This window comes from Nematolebias whitei, chromosome 19, assembly GCF_014905685.2.
Source record: "Nematolebias whitei isolate Nwh7 chromosome 19, NemWhi1, whole genome shotgun sequence".
Taxonomy (NCBI): Eukaryota; Metazoa; Chordata; class Actinopteri; order Cyprinodontiformes; family Rivulidae; genus Nematolebias; species Nematolebias whitei.
The window spans coordinates 10,129,803-10,145,704 of record NC_056516.1 but is presented as its reverse complement, the minus strand read 5'-3'; the positions used below and the strand labels follow the sequence as shown (position 1 = coordinate 10,145,704).

At 38.8% G+C, this 15,902-nt stretch overlaps 1 protein-coding gene across 1 annotated transcript in view; it reads right to left on the bottom strand.

Moving 5' to 3' along the window:
- Window positions 1-2,401: 2,401 nt before the first annotated feature.
- The window catches only part of ppp1r9a (protein phosphatase 1, regulatory subunit 9A), a 59,366-nt gene continuing 45,865 nt past the window's right edge, over window positions 2,402-15,902 (bottom strand). The window contains exons 11-19 of the mRNA XM_037693255.1: window positions 11,435-11,523; window positions 9,913-9,994; window positions 9,673-9,736; window positions 8,334-8,393; window positions 6,384-6,432; window positions 4,794-4,919; window positions 4,236-4,259; window positions 3,205-3,387; window positions 2,402-2,880 (exon numbers count right to left, since the gene is read on the bottom strand). Of these exons, the coding sequence (XP_037549183.1) occupies window positions 2,716-2,880; window positions 3,205-3,387; window positions 4,236-4,259; window positions 4,794-4,919; window positions 6,384-6,432; window positions 8,334-8,393; window positions 9,673-9,736; window positions 9,913-9,994; window positions 11,435-11,523 (842 nt within the window). The 3' untranslated portion in view covers window positions 2,402-2,715. The remainder of the gene's footprint in view (window positions 2,881-3,204; window positions 3,388-4,235; window positions 4,260-4,793; window positions 4,920-6,383; window positions 6,433-8,333; window positions 8,394-9,672; window positions 9,737-9,912; window positions 9,995-11,434; window positions 11,524-15,902) is intronic.

The following is a 15,902-nucleotide window of genomic DNA, read 5'->3' as shown; positions in this document are numbered from 1 at the left end:
ATCAGAAAGAACACAGCTGCCCAATGAGGTTGAAAGAAGCATAAATGAGCACAAAAAAGTTTAAATTATCCGAAAAAAAGCTGAAACTAGCAACAACAAAAACAGCTGAAAAGCAGAAAAAAAGCTTAAATTACCAGAAGGAAATGAAGAGAGCATCCATCCATCCATTATCTTTACCCGCTTATTCCATTTTGGGTCATGGGGGTCGCCGGTGCCCATGTCCATCAATCACTGTGCGAGGGGCGGGGTACACCCTGGACGGGTCTCCAGTCCATCACAGGGACACATAGAGACAAATGAGACAAACAACCATTCACTCTCTCACTCACACCTAGGGACAATTTAGAGTTACCAATCAGCCTAACATACATGTTTTTGGTCTGTGGGAGGAAACTGGAGTACCTGGAGAAAACCCACGCATGCACGGAGAGAACATGCAAACTCCACCCAGAAGGCCCCTGGACCGGGGTTTGAACCAGGGACCTGCTCCCTGAGAGGCAGCAGCTCTACCAGTTGCGCCACCGTGCTGCCCGTGAAGAGAGCACATTTAGCTTAATTAGGCTGAAAAAAGTTGAAATTTGTGCAAAACGTGGAATTATCTGAAAAGCTAAAATTAGTATAAAAACTAAATAGTAGCTGAAATAGCAGAAAAGCTGAAACTTGCATAAATAAGCTGAAAGGAGCATAACACGTTGAAATTAGCAGAAAAAAGTTAGAAGTACAAACATGTTGTAGTTAGCAAAAATAATCTAAAAGCAGCACAAAACAGCTGAAAAATACTTTAAATTTGCAGAAAGAAGCTGGAAGAAGCTGAAGCAGAACAAAATGTGAAAGGAGCAGTAAAAGGTTGTAAACACATCTAAAGATTTGAAGGATGGAAAATGAGCTCAATTCATTTTCTATGAAAAAAAATGGCAGAAAATGCTAAACATTTCAAAAAGCTAAAGTTGCACCAAAAGTCATAGCAGGATCGTCCTGAAAGAGCTGAATGTTTTGATTCATGATTTGTTGAAATAGCACAAAAATTGTGGAACGAGAAAGATGCTGAAAAACGTACGGAAGAAAGATGGATCACCATAGAGTGAATGCTTCACAAACATTCACACAATAAATATAACATACTTCAGCTTCGAGTTGTTTTAAGACATCAGAGATCTCATCTTGTCACGGCCTAGCTTGAACTAGCTGTTAGCTTGTCCATACAGTCAAACTTAAAGTGCTTCTGCAGATTTAGGTTGTTCAAGAGCTAAGACTTTATTGTTCACAACTGTTCCCACTTTAAAGATTCAAACTATCCCTTTAAAATAACGTATCAAATAAATAACTTTGATTAGGAAAGCAGTGCAACATAGAGCCAGTATTCTTGATTATTAGCAGCACAGCAATAAAAAAATAAGCTGGTTAGAAAAGCTGCTTCAGTTTCTATCGTGCTGAATGTGGTGTTTCAACAAGAGCCGCAGGGTTAAAAATTATTCTCAGACAATAACAATAAACTTCATATTCCTAAAACAACAACTCTTTGCAAAAACAACATAAAATATATCAAACGAGAAATACTTTAAGTCTTAATCAAACCAATCTTATAATCCATGTTTGGACATTACTTTCTAAAGTCAGAACATTTATCACATACAATCAACTTGATAAGACATCGCTGCTTCATTTCGCTGCACGTCTTCAATCACAGAAGATATCTATATGGCAGGGCTCCTAAATATTACTGGGAATATTAAAAAAAGGTCTAGAGGGTTTTGAATGGGGCAATATGACTGATCAGGGTGCATTAGTTTAGTTTTCGACACTCACGCAGAAGCAGTTTTCTACGTCTCTAGCACATCTAAAGGCAGCAGCGGGGCTTTCACTGATATAGAAAAGAGGTCAAAGCAGGTTCTAAGCGGCGTCAGAGCAACATTATGCATATGAGTGAAGGTTCAGTGTATACTTCTTCTTGGTACAATTGTGGTAAAGTTACAAATTACTGATTACACCTGAAATCACCGATGGAACCGGTCCCGGGCTCAGGTCACATTTACAGTGTTTGCACTTCCAGTGTTCTCCGAAAGGTTTCTTCAAATACAACATGGTTCCCAGTTCAGTCCATCTTTAGTTTCAGTGCCTCTTGTGTGGTGACAGGAAGCAGCGTGGGGACACCTGGTGGTGGGAGATGAGCACTGCTTTATAAAATCCACCACACAGACCTGGACCTGTGTCATTAAACACAATAAATTCAGCTTGTTGAAATACATCAGCAGGATTTACACACGTCTCTTAAAATGGCACATTGTTAAACGTTTCTGAATCCGATGAAGATAGTTTCGTCCACAGGTGATGTGCCGAGTAAAAGAAATATATTTAAGGATGATACCGGAGGGCGAGATGAACTCTTCATAGACTTAATCTGGATGTGAATAAATAAACAAACCTGATTTACAGCTATAAACAGAAAAAAATAAATAGTAAATTCTTTAAGGGGAAAATTACAGGATGGGGATAAATCAGGAAAACGAAGGGCAGCATTTTATCGTCCAACCACTTGTTTTGGTTTCGATTTGCGAGGTTGGAGACCTCGGACAGTTAGAAGTGGAGCTCCACCACTGAGAGCTGCAGAGTAGGCGTCCCTCATGGTTTTTATCCGGGACCTCCTTGCTTTCTGTTCCTCAAGATGCCACGTAGCGAGGTGCTGCAGGGAAACAGGAGGTAATCTGACGGCTCCTTTCACACCGTTGTGTGTTCGTTCTGCTCCAGCTCTGTCTTCCGTAGCTTGTCACGCTGCCGCTCCACTTTCTGCTGGTTCCGCTTGGCCTTCTCCATCAGAAACTTAAGGTCTTTGATCTTTTTCTTCATCACCGCTCGGTCCTGGGACGAAGTGACTCCAAGAGCCTGAAACACATTAATATTCAATCATTTATCCTGATGCACGCTCCATAATCCAGGCAGCTCAATCTAACAGAGGACCTGATCAACCTTGTACATTCACTCAAATATTTCCTGAAGTTTTACATAATTTTATTTTCTCATGCTTAAGTATGCCGCAGATCATTAAAATTATAAAGTGTTTAAAAATGCTTTAAAAGTTAGTGACACATTTCAATAAATTGCCTATAACTTAAACATTTCAAATGTGCATTAATATTCTACTGATGGATTATTGAAAACACATTTTCAAGCCATTTAAATACATTTGTGTGAATTAGGTAAAGTTACCTTTAGCTCAGAGCTATCCAGCAGGAGCAGCTGCTCTCCATCAATGTTTTTGGCAGTGAATTCTGGGATATGGTGTTCTAAATTAAGGCCAGTGAGCCAGAGCGCCACCTGCTGTGAAGTCCACTCGGTAACGCTGCGGTTCTGCCAATGATGCTGCTTTCCAGGGGGCGCCTCGTCTAAGACCTGAACATTTGTGAGAGAGCACAGAGACGTGAATAAGATGCTGAAAATGTCTTGAGCCCGGACCAACGCTGGACGAGTCATGAGTGTGACGAACAATTTGACTGATCAATGCTCAAACTACTCCATAAACAACATAAACAAGTAATATGTTGTGAACTGTTTGGGTGCGTTTGTTCTTTTATAAATGTAGTTTGTGTGGTTTTTAAAACTTTACATTTTCTGTTTTGTCATCTTGTTTTAGACACTTCAGTTTATAAAAAGGTGCGTTTGGTTTTGTTGTGATCTGTGAACATCTGCTCCGTGTTCGTCTGAAAAGTTGCAGAATCTTATGAGCACAAATTCCACCTTTACATATTTCATATGAACTGTGTAGCTGCGAATTAAGTTTTGTAAACTTGTAAAATAAAATAGTTGAGAATTTCTGCTTTGAGCATGTGCAGGTAAGAATGTGCGTGAAAAAGATTTATATTTGTGAAAAATAATTAGATAAGTTACAATTTTAGTTTTTTTAAGGTCTGTTTACAGATACAAATCAAAAAACTACTGGATGTGACTCAATAACTTGTGAGTTTCAACTTGCAAGTATGAATTATGACATTTCTTCCTCTCAGCTGATTGGTTGATGTCAGTGAGTGGGATTTGTGCCCATAGAATCTTTAAGGTTTCAGAGAAGCTGCACACCTAAATTCTGTCAGACATTTGTATATAAAAAATATATATTTATATATATCTTCCCAATCATGGTGATAAGAATGCATGACAATGAGGCACAAATATCTGCACAACACAGATATAAAACACGTGCAGAGCGACACGTGTCCTCTGAAGGCCGGCAGCCTTGGTCTCACCTCGTCGTCGATCATATCCAGGCTCTGGACGCAGCGCAGAAAACAACCGAGAGGGACAGGGTCATTAACAAAGCAGAAATAAAACGCTTCCTCTGCAGAAACCAGTCTATCCCAGTGGTTCCCAACCCATGTCCCTGAGGAACACCATCCTGAATGTTTCAGTTGTTTCTCTGCTCCAACACGCCTGATTCAGTGATTTAGTTACTTCAAGTTCTGCAGAAGCCTGTTAACAACCCATTCATTCAAATCAGGTGCGTCAAAGCAGGGAAACAAGTGAAACGTGCAGAACGGCGTTCCTCAAGGAACACGGTTGGAAACCACTGGTCTATCCATCTGAACCCCATCACTGACTCTGAGCAAGAACACTACGAGATGCCCTGCACAGGTTTTGTTTGTTAGAGAAATCCAGAAATGAAAAGTAGACAATTGATATGTCAGAGTTTGTGACTAACAATGATAAATCCAATATTTTCATGCGCTTCAACCAGATGTTCGGTTTTAAATCTCTGAACTACAACTAAGCCGTGAGCTCTCACTGAGCTAAAGAAATGTTCACACCTCATTGGAGGACAGCACCGGGGTGTGTGAGCGTCCCGACATCTTTGCGACGCTGACCAGACCGCTGATCTCCACCGAGCTGCTGCTGCTGCTGCTGGCGCTCAGATCGGCGCTCGGAGTCGGCGGCTGACAAATGAAAATCACACTTTTGTAAGACTTATGGTGGGCCGACTCTGAGACAGAACGCTGCTGATAAGACGGCGCTAAGAGAAACACGTGAGTAATGGACAAATAAAAAAACTACAGTGGATTCATCTGATCAGGCTGTTCGATCAGGCGTGCACAGCCCTCATTTTTAAGATGCTCCATTACGGCACTAAGTGTGAATAATGATTAGACGAAACTGAGGTGGAACACGTCCAACTCCAGAAATCTTTGGCTGTGTCCTCATGAATGTAAGACAGTGTGGACATCATTTATGTCTTTAAAATCCAATGTCTGTCCTGCAGCCTTCAGAGGCAACAGCTGCCGAGTGCTATAATCATGAGAAATGTGCACGCCGTTCTGTGTCACCGTCAGATGAAGGGTTGTTTTCAGCGAAGCAGCCAAGCAGCTTTTCACCAAAGGTTTGTGCCTTTTCTCTCCTGAACTTCATTGCTCCTGAATGGAAGCCAGACTTCAGGATGTAATAAAAGATTTTGTCTACAGCAGCTTAGAGGAGTTTGATTTTTGGAGTCAGACTAATCTCACAGGCTCAGACTCTGCTCCATGTGTTGAATCTTCACCTGAAAGCTTAACATCACTGATGCACGTACAATCTGCCATGAATTATCCTCTGATGTGCACTAAGGTTTGTCCTCCGAGAGAGAGAGTAAAAGACAGGGCATTTCTCAGGACTAAAGAAATAATCTCATTTTTAATCCTATGTTAACCACAGCTGATTATAGTAGATTAAAAACAGTTTGACTGCAAATACCTGCACTGCAAGAAATACCGTCTCTAATTTTTCTGTGAACACATGGAATGCTTCCAAACAAATGTGTTCATCAAATGCAGATTTAATGCTTGAAAACTAATAGAAAAGTGGCTAAAATGGACATTTTATGCAGAGTTGATCTAAATACAACAGCTTTTAAAATAAATATTGGTGTAATAAACACGTTTTTTTAGGTGACGCGATAGTTTAGGTCGTTTAAAGGCGAGTTCTACAGGTTATAAAAATTCAATATCGTACCTGTTGTGGAAAGCTCTTCGAATGAGCTCGGTTTACTGAAATGAGGTTTAATTCTAACCAAAGATCTGAACTACTGCTTTAATTACTCAGTTATAATAAAATGCAGATACAATGGCTCCCAAATGACCTCCCAGAGAACTAAGTGATTTTTGTAATTTGAGATTGATTCTAGAATAAAATGCCACATAATGTGAATAGAAGAGCAGAGGCCATGTTAGTGAGGTCTGTCAAACAGAAATAACACATGCATCAAAACATAAAGAAACAGATGATACGATGGTGATGAAGCAAGTACAGAAGCATCTTTTCACCAGATTTATAAGACAAATGCAAACTGACTTTTAACGCTGTCATTTGAGTGGTTTCTGTAAAATATTAGAATTTCCCTAATGGAACTGGGGGCAAAACTTGTGTACCTTGACTTTGAGTTTCTCTGGACTGTCATCAGCTGACAGCTCCGTGGAACTGGGAGGGAAAGAAAGAAACGTTGGGCAGGAGAAATTAAATACAAGCCAACAAATATTTCAATTCAATTCAGTTTATTTCTATAGCGCCGAGTCACAACAGAAGTCATCTCAGGACACTGAACAGAAACATTCACATACAAAAAAATGTGAATAGTAACATTATTTAAAGGAAGGAAGCCAGCAGATTGTGATGATGATCACTGTACAACAGCTTAAAGCTTTCAAAGGAAGATCATGTAATAATAAATGTGATTAAAAAAAGACATTTGATTTGAAACACAACATGTAGCTCTTTACTATATGGACATGGACAAGAAAAATAGTTTTCTAATCTTGGTTTATGTTAGGGATGTTTTGGTCAAAGTTTATAGATGTTTTTAACTACTATGGCTGAGAAGGTTAACTCTGCCCATGAACCATATGTTTGGGTTAGTAGAGAGCTGGATGAGGAGCTGGATAAGGCAGCTGAGTGCAGCTGTTGCTTCAAGGTCGCCTCAGCGTCTGTGAGCACGGCTGAACTGATAAGAGTATAAACACCAGCCTCACACACTGCTCATGGCAGATTCTCCTGGCTGGGTGTACTGATGCGTGTACTGCATTTGCCACCGTATAAGTCGCACCTTAGTACATACATATGCAAGTCCTGTGATTTATACACTGATGTGACTAATATACCCCCCCCCCCCCCCATATTTATAATCCAATTTTGGCTGAGATCTGACAATTTCATTCATTTTGACATGAAAACTATTAAACATTACCATTTGAAGCCTGCACATGGAAGCTGTCTGAAGTTGTCCACCTTGATTTCTTTAAGGGGTTTCAAACATTTGATAATGTCAACAGAAAAATCAAAGCAAATATGTTCTTGTTTTTAGTATTGCACCCTGTTTTACGGCACTCTGATTTGGTGTTTTATACACTACTCTTATTTTAACTGTATTTTTACTGTTGTTTATTGTTGTCTGTACTTTATATGTTCTGTCTGGAACATGTAACATGTAACAACTCTTGTAAATGAGTCTCCGTGACTCAAGGAGGCTAGCCTGTAGAAATAAAAGTTGAATGAAAAAAAAAATGCAGCCGCTAGAGGGCCTTCGAGTATTATGGCAAGCCAAGTGGCTATTAATGAGACACTTGGCTTGCCATACAAAGCCACCTTCATCTCGCTCTGGAACTCCTGGAGCAAACGTCAAATCAACTTCATTTTGCCGCACCGCCCAGGTGAACTGCAGATGATTTGACCATTAAAGTGCATTTATTAAGGAAAAGTTCAACTGAGACACACCTTTACTATAATTTAGAGCAAACAAATAATGTTTTTAGGTGGTTATCTCGGTAAATTTTGAAGAAATGAACAGCAAGTCGTCCCTCTGCGCGCTCCCGCAGCCGTGAATCGGCTTTTGAAAATGCAGCCGATTTGACCATTAAAGTGCATTTATTAAGGAAAAGTTACACCGAGACACGCCTTTACTATAATTTAGAGCAAACAAATAATTGTTTTTAAGTGATAATCTTGTTAAATTATTGTTACAATCCTACTGTGCACGCTCCCGCGGCCCCCATTTGGCAGCCAATCAATTTTTGGCAAAACACCGACCCACGTTTCCAGGTTCGGCCCACATTTCTGGGTGGTGACTCATAATAGATGCGACTTATACGGCAAAGTTACTTATTTATGATTTTTTTCCCACTTTATTAGACATTTTTGGACTGATGCGACTTATACGGTGGTGTGGCGTGTACGTCGGCAAGTACAGTTCTTCCTGTACATCTGTGTGATCTGTCCTGAAAATCTGTCCTTGCAAGTAAAATACTGGTTAAAAATCTTCTGTTGTCGAGTGTGGCTCCTTCTGAGTAAGTGAAATAAAGTGAGAGTATTTTTCCCCATCAGCTTACCTGTTTCCAGGTGACACTCTGGGATCTTTGTCATTCACTTTAGTTTTCCTGAGTGACGAGCTGAACAAAAATATAAATAGGAAAAAACACAAAAAGAAAATTAGCATATGTCTCATTTCTACTCACTTTTTGAAGTTGTTAAATTAACTTCAGGTAGCTCCAGTCTGCACAAAGCTGCATTAAACTGAAATCCAAACGTAAATAAAATATGATGCTTTAACCACATATGAACAAAAATTGAAGAAAGACTTTTATAAAAAGTTTTTAATTAAGTGCACTGTAATCATTTGTTGATGAGGTGATTAGTTGAAAAATGACTGTTCAGGTCTTTTGAAACAGGGTTCGTTATTTTTTTTAACAATTACTATCTTACCTGCTGTAGATAGCTTTTTAAACAGCCACAGTTTGTAGGAATATAGTTTAACTGAACTATAACAAGCAGACAGCCAAAATCAAACATTACAACTCAAATGTATGACATTTTAAAGCAGCTCCTGCAAACAATGTTTTGTAAATGTTTTTATTTTGTTTTTGTAAATGCAAAAATCAGCAGCTAACTGTAGGTTTTACTACTGCAGCCCCGAGGCACTTCCAGCAAGAATAAGGAAAAAGAAAATCTGCGATCAGAGACGAGATGGAGTTTAATCTGATAAAAACTAAACTCCAACTTTTCATACAGAAGTCGTCCAAAGAGCCATCTAGAAAAAGTAAGATATTTATTGTTCAAAACATCTCAACAGAACCCCATTTAAAAAATCTGGACTGCTGCTTTTAGCGTAAAACATCTGCAAAGTCCACATTCAAATATACCAATAAGATGTTTTCAAAGAGTAGCTCCAAAACATTTTTGTGAGATGTAATTTTCTCCTGTTCTGTGTTTGTTTGTTCCCTTCCTTCACCGTTTTTAAAATATATAAAAAAAAAAAAATAAAATAAAATAAATAAATAAATAATAATAATAATTATGAACAAAAGGATTTAGGTTTATGAAGTTTCTTCCGATTCTTTGTTATATATCCCCTTCCTTGCCCTCAGCTCGTTTTATTGTTTAACATTTCATCAACTGTGCTCCTCATCAGTACAATTGTGGTTCCTGTTGTCTAGATGTGTGTGCGTGCATGCGTGTGTGTGGTCATTGTGTCTCCACTGCTTCGTCAGTCCTTACTGATTTATGGTGTGCTTCAGGTAGTGCTTATGATATAATTTGATATTGGGTGGTCCACCTGAGCCCAGCGTGTTTCATGCTCTGATTTCATACCCACGTTTTCTGTCAACCTTCATGAACAAAATACTTTAATTGTGTTTTGATAAAGTTATTCATGCAGCGACACGACCTTACCCAGTGCCCAGTGCTTGTCTGTTTGTCTCTAAACCTCGAGAGGGGCTTGACTTTGCAGGAGAGCCTATGATCAGAAACATCACACAAGAAAATTAATCCTGTTTTTTTAATTTTTTGGACAAACTTGTAGTAAATGGCAAAAAAACCCAACTATTAAAACATGAAAACTTGGGATCAGTCTTTAAAGTGCAGTTAAAGCTGTGTGTCTAAACTAATTCTTGAGTTTGCAGGTGAACCCACCAAGCAGAGCTTTTCTGGGGGAGCCGTCTGCACTGCCAGGAGCTTTAAGGCAGCTCGCTCCTGGATCAAGACATATGGAGACCTAAAGATGGACAAAGATGAAGAAGATCGATAAAAATGAATAAAACAATCAGAAGGGAAATAACACATTATCACAAAGAGAGGAAAGTTTGGGGAAAAATGCTGACCGAACAAGGGTGTGAGAGAATAAATAAAGAGTGACGTGAACAACCCGAGCCGCAGACTAATCTGACAGAAGTCTCTTGACTTGAACAGATTCTAATTCCTCGGCATCTTCTCCTTCATCAAAGCTGCTGCAGCTGTTTCTTTTTCTGTGTTCCTGCCAGTTCTGACCTCGACTTATTCATCTAATCTGAACTTTTTCCAGCTTTCGTTGAGCTAAGTGTTGGCGTTAGAGCCTGTCACCAAGAAAAAAACCAAGGCTGGCTGTTACTCCACTCAGAGACACAAGAAGAGGCACCACAGGCTCAGAGCTCACAATCAATCCATTAATATTAGTGAAATGAAAATGCACTGATTGTACATAACATGAGGTCTTCTAAGAATAAAAACAGCATGTCTGATTAAAAGTCACATCTGGTTTAACTAAGAAAGCACCAATTCAGCAGCTGATTTTCAGCTTGAGCAGAAATTGGCCAGTTATAAACACAAAACTCAGATTTGTTGATTTGGGTCCATGAACGCACCGCAGCCAAGTGATCATTTGCTCCAGCAGAAGCTTGTTTTGTGTGTAGATGTTCTCACCAGGTGAAGATTGTTGATATAGGGCTACTAAAAAAGCTGACTTCTCTACAGAGGTCTGTCTGCAGCTCATATTATTGCTCAGTAAGCCATAGATTTAGATTTCTCCCTTTAAATATGAACACAAATTCACAAAGGAGACACATTAAAGCCCAGCTTACTGTGTGAGACCTGTAAACTGCAAGCAGGTTGACAAAAGTAAAGATATAATAGTTTTACTGATTTGGTTATAAAGCTGTAATTTGCCATGCATATGGTAATATATATGCATATATGATATCATGGAATAAATAAATGATTTAACAATCTAACTCATGAAACAGTAAGTGTTGCTGCTGGTTGTGTCAGAGACGGCAACAAATTGTTTTAAGACAAAATGTCTTTTTTAAAAGAACGATTGTCCCGTGATATGATGCAGTTGTATGTATGTAGTGGTTTAAATAAGGAGCCATTACGTTATTTATTTTTTATATTAACACATATTTCCTAAACCAGGCATTTAAGTATTTTTATTGCTGTTTCTTACTTTTTACTGTTTCTTCTAGGAATAAAAACAAACAATAATCCCATGTTAGATCCTGCAGACCAGAGATTTATAAAAATTGGCAATCTGAACCAATTTGGGAAACTGTGCTTTTGTTTTTAATAAAAGCTGACAGATAATATGTCTGCCTGCTAATAATGATATGATATGATCATATGATCTATGATAAATACCAGTGGTTCTAAATAAATTCCTTTGTGAGCATAATTTACAAACCTCTCCCTCTGCAGAACTGGTGGCGTCTCGAGGTACTTCTGAGTAGTTTTTCTTTTTGCTGGATGAGTGAGGAGATCCTCTTCCAGCATCTGCAGCCACGAAGAAACAAAAAGAGAAACCTGAGCAAGGCACAGGGGGAAATGTGAACCTCAGGACTCCCTCATCAAAATCAGTTATGAGCACATTTTTTGATCACATATGTATAATTACGTAGAACTTGACTTGACCTGCATCATGTGTAAAAAACAAAAAATTCATCTGCTCAGTTAAAGTCTAAAATCTCTTCCAAAACATACTTGCACTATAATTAATAACACATCTAATTATCCCTTGTTTCTGCTAATTCTCTGAGTGCCGTAGAAGATGCTGATGATCCAAAAATTTAATCACCTAAACTTAAAAAACAAAAAGAAATTATCAGCAGATTCCTTCCTCCTCTCCCACAGGCATTTGTTTCTCTTTATTTTATTCCAGCTGTATCACTCAAATACTCCACCCCTCTTTTGTTTTAATATTGCACAATGGACCACATCATCCATACCGGGGCAGATCCAATCACTCTAAAACTTTCAGACCCGGCGCTCCTTCGGGAGCGCTCTGGTTCGACAGGTATGAGCAGTGAAAGAAAGTCGGCACAGCTCAAACAGGCAAAGCCAGACAGATGTGCCTGAAATGGATTATGTGTTAGCTTCTGGTTGTAGAGGTTCCAGAAGAGATTGAGGTCAGAGGAACATGTGCATGTTGAGGTTAAGGCGGTGGATCGAAGCAGGATTTGTGATGTGCATTTCAACTGGCTCTGTTAGACCGAGTGTCTGCAGAGCTCCAAGTGAGATTATCTGCATGTTTACAGGACAGAACAAAACGGAGTTACTTTTAAACCTGAACCACGAGTCAGGCGCGGTCAACAGACCACAAAGAATGCTTTGAGTCAAGTGGCTCATGAGAGAGCTTTCGAACACACAGACAGGTTTAATGCCAAAATGTCAAAAATTTAAGCAACAATACTGTGTAATAATTTTAGCCTACGTCATATGAAAAACATTGTGTGCAAAAAAATTATACAAAACGAAATTCTGTTGATAAACCATGGATGACGAATGGGTTGAAAAATGCTTGTAAAAAAATAACAATTTGTACTCGCGCTTCTTGAAATTGAAAACAAAAGAAGCAGAAGAAAGGTACAAAAAGTATAAAAATAAACTGGTTTGGATCATAAGAAAACATAAGAAAGAACATTATAGTAATTTATTATACAAAAGTCATGGTAATATGAGAACAACATGGCAAATAATGAATAGCGTTTTAAAAAATCATGAATCCAAATCAAGTTTCCCACAATATTTTGTAAAGGATGGTAATGATATACATGACCACAATGTGATTGTAAATGAGTTTAATAATTATTTTGTAAATGTTGGCCCAAGCCTTGCAAACAAAATACCTAAAGTATATATAAACGTGAATCACAAAATTACAAGTAGTACTAATAGTATTTTTTTGGAAGGAAGTAACAAAGAAGAGGTAATGGATGTTGTAAATAACCTTGCAGATAAAAGATCTAAGGACTGGGTTGACATGGACATGATGTTTGTAAAAAATATAATGAGTTATGTCATCGAACCGTTTATACACATCTGTAACCTGTCATTCAAATCAGGAATATTTCCAAATAATATGAAAACAGCCAAGGTGGTTCCACTTTTTAAAAATGGGGACAAACGTGACTTTAATAATTATAGACCAATATCACTGTTACCGCAATTTTCAAAGATTTTGGAGAAACTATTTGGGATCAGATTGGATCGATTTATTGATAAACAAAACATACTAAGTAATAGTCAGTATGGATTTAGAAAAAAACAATTCAACATCAATGGCACTTGTTGAATTGGTGGATCATATAACAAATACAGTTGATCAGAAGAAGAGTTGTATTAGTATTTATATTGATTTAAGAAAGGCATTTGATACTATAGATCATGGAATTCTTCTTGATAAACTATATAAATATGGTATTAGAGGGACAGCATTAAAGTGGGTAAATAGTTATTTGGAAGATCGAAAACAATTTGTTCAAATACATGACATAAGATCCAGATTTAGTAATATCACATGTGGAGTGCCTCAGGGCTCCGTACTTGGACCCAGGTTATTCAATTTGTATGTAAATGATTTGGTTGATGTGTCAGACCTTTTTAAATGTATTTTATTTGCAGATGACACAACATTTATTTGTAAGGGTGATGATGCAGAACAAATGCTGGAGATAATACGGTCAGAATTTGTGAAAATCCAAAATTGGTTTCTTCTAAATAAGTTATCATTAAATCTGGATAAAACCTATTATATGATACACACTAACAGAAAAACTGATGTTCACGCACAATTTTTGATAGATGGAATTGAAATTTGTAGAGCTAGTGAAGTTAAATTTTTGGGTGTTATTATTGATGAGAACTTAACATGGAAACCTCATATAAACAATTTGAGAACAAAAATATCTAAATCGATAGCAATTCTGTATAAAGTAAGAGAGTTATTCAATGATAATGCAATGTTTATGTTGTATAATGCAATAGTTGTCCCTTATTTGGTTTACTGTATTGAAGTCTGGGGTAAAGCGTGTAAAACTATAACTAATCCTTTGTTCATTTTACAGAAAAGAGCTGTACGAATTATTATGAAAAAAAACTATAGATATCCATCGAATACTTTATTTCATCAACTGAAAATTCTGAAATTTTATGATTTGGTTAATTATAACATTTTGTTGCTTATGTATAAGGCACATATAGGCATTTTGCCCGTTAATATTCAGACGAATTTTGTTAAAAGAGAGAGTGTATATTTTCTTAAAGGAATTGAGATGTTTGTGAAGCCTTATTTTAGTACCAGTTTGAGGGAACGATCCACAATAATTCAGGGGATAGGATTGTGGAATGGTTTGGATGATAACTTTAAAAATGCCAGATCACTGTTTACATTTAAGAGATTGATAAAGACAAGTTTCTTGAAAGAATATGGAAATCATTAATATAAATCTACTTAAGTTGTTGTCTGATTTGATTTAGACGTTTGAGTTTCATATTTTAATTTCACTAAATCGTTATTGTCTTTGTGAATTACATTTAAATTTAATTTTGTAAAAATATCTTGATTTACATTAGAATTAAGTAAAAAAGGGGCAGTTTTCATAAGACTAGTTCTTCTTCTGCCACCTTTCATTTTATTTAAAAAAATTTTTATTTTTATATTGTATGTATATTTATGTGTATGTGTATGTATATATATGTATATATACAGTATGTATATGTATGTGTGTACATATATGTTTATGTATGCTGTATATGTGTTTTTTAAATGAAATGAATAAATTAAAAAAAAAAAAAAAAACGGTTTTGGATTGAGCTAACTGTGTTAGTAAGTTAACTTTGTTTTTCTTTAATTGGTGACGATAGTGTCTTGCATCCGTTCCCAATTTTAGCCAGCCTCATAACCTTTTTGGATAGAGCTAACGGTGTTAGCCTCTCTAAGTTTCTGTTTTGTTAAATTTCTTGTTAATTGGTGACGGCAGCGTTCGCGCTCCTTCTCCCAATTTGGAAGCCTATTTTTTCATACTGTAATCTGGGCATAGCTGACCGCGTCAGCCTCCTGTTCTGCCATTTTGCCTTAATTGGTGACCGTAGCGTCTCGCCCCCTCTCCCAATTTTGGTCAACCTTGGCTCCAACCCGTAGTGGAGGTGGGTAAACCCCTTTGATTTCATCCCGTGGGGCATCGTTGTTGATGGGGGGGGGGGACCTCTGCTGGCTGCATGCAGGCTTCTGGGCGGTCTGTACCGGCGGGCGCAGGTTACTGGCCTGGTGGCCTGGCTGCTCCTGGGTGGGTTTGGGGTGGGTGTGGGTTCAGGGTTCTGGGGGAGTGTCGCTCCCGGGCTGGGGTCCCAGCTTGACCCAGGGGTCTCGGGTCTTGGCGGGTATGTTGTTGGGGTCTTGGGCCGGTGCATGCATCGGTGTCCGGCCCTGGCCTGGGGGCCGTTGGTGCGCTGGTGGGCTTTGGGGCCTCTACCATGGGGGAGGTGATACTGTTGGTGGGGAGGATGGGCCATGGGAGGGGACGGGTGGATTCAGCCTGGGTGTCTTCTTGCCTGGCTGTGGTCGCGGTCTGGTGCTTGGCTGGGGGTCTGGGCTGTGGGGAGCTGTGGGTGGGGGGTGTATTGGAGGCTCTCACTCGGGTGGCTCTGCACTGTTGGCCTGGGGGTGTCTGGACGTGTTAGGCGTGTGCCCTCCCTTGCGTGGGGTACTCTCACTGTGGGTGTTGCTGTGGTGGACTGGTCGGTCCTTTTGTGGGGGGTGGGGGTGCGCTCTCGGTCATCGTGGTGCACTATCTGCGGCTGTTCGGGCGCTCCTGGCTGAAGGTTGCTGCTGGAGTTTGGTGGCTTCTTTGGTCAGGGGGCTGGGTGTTGAGCTG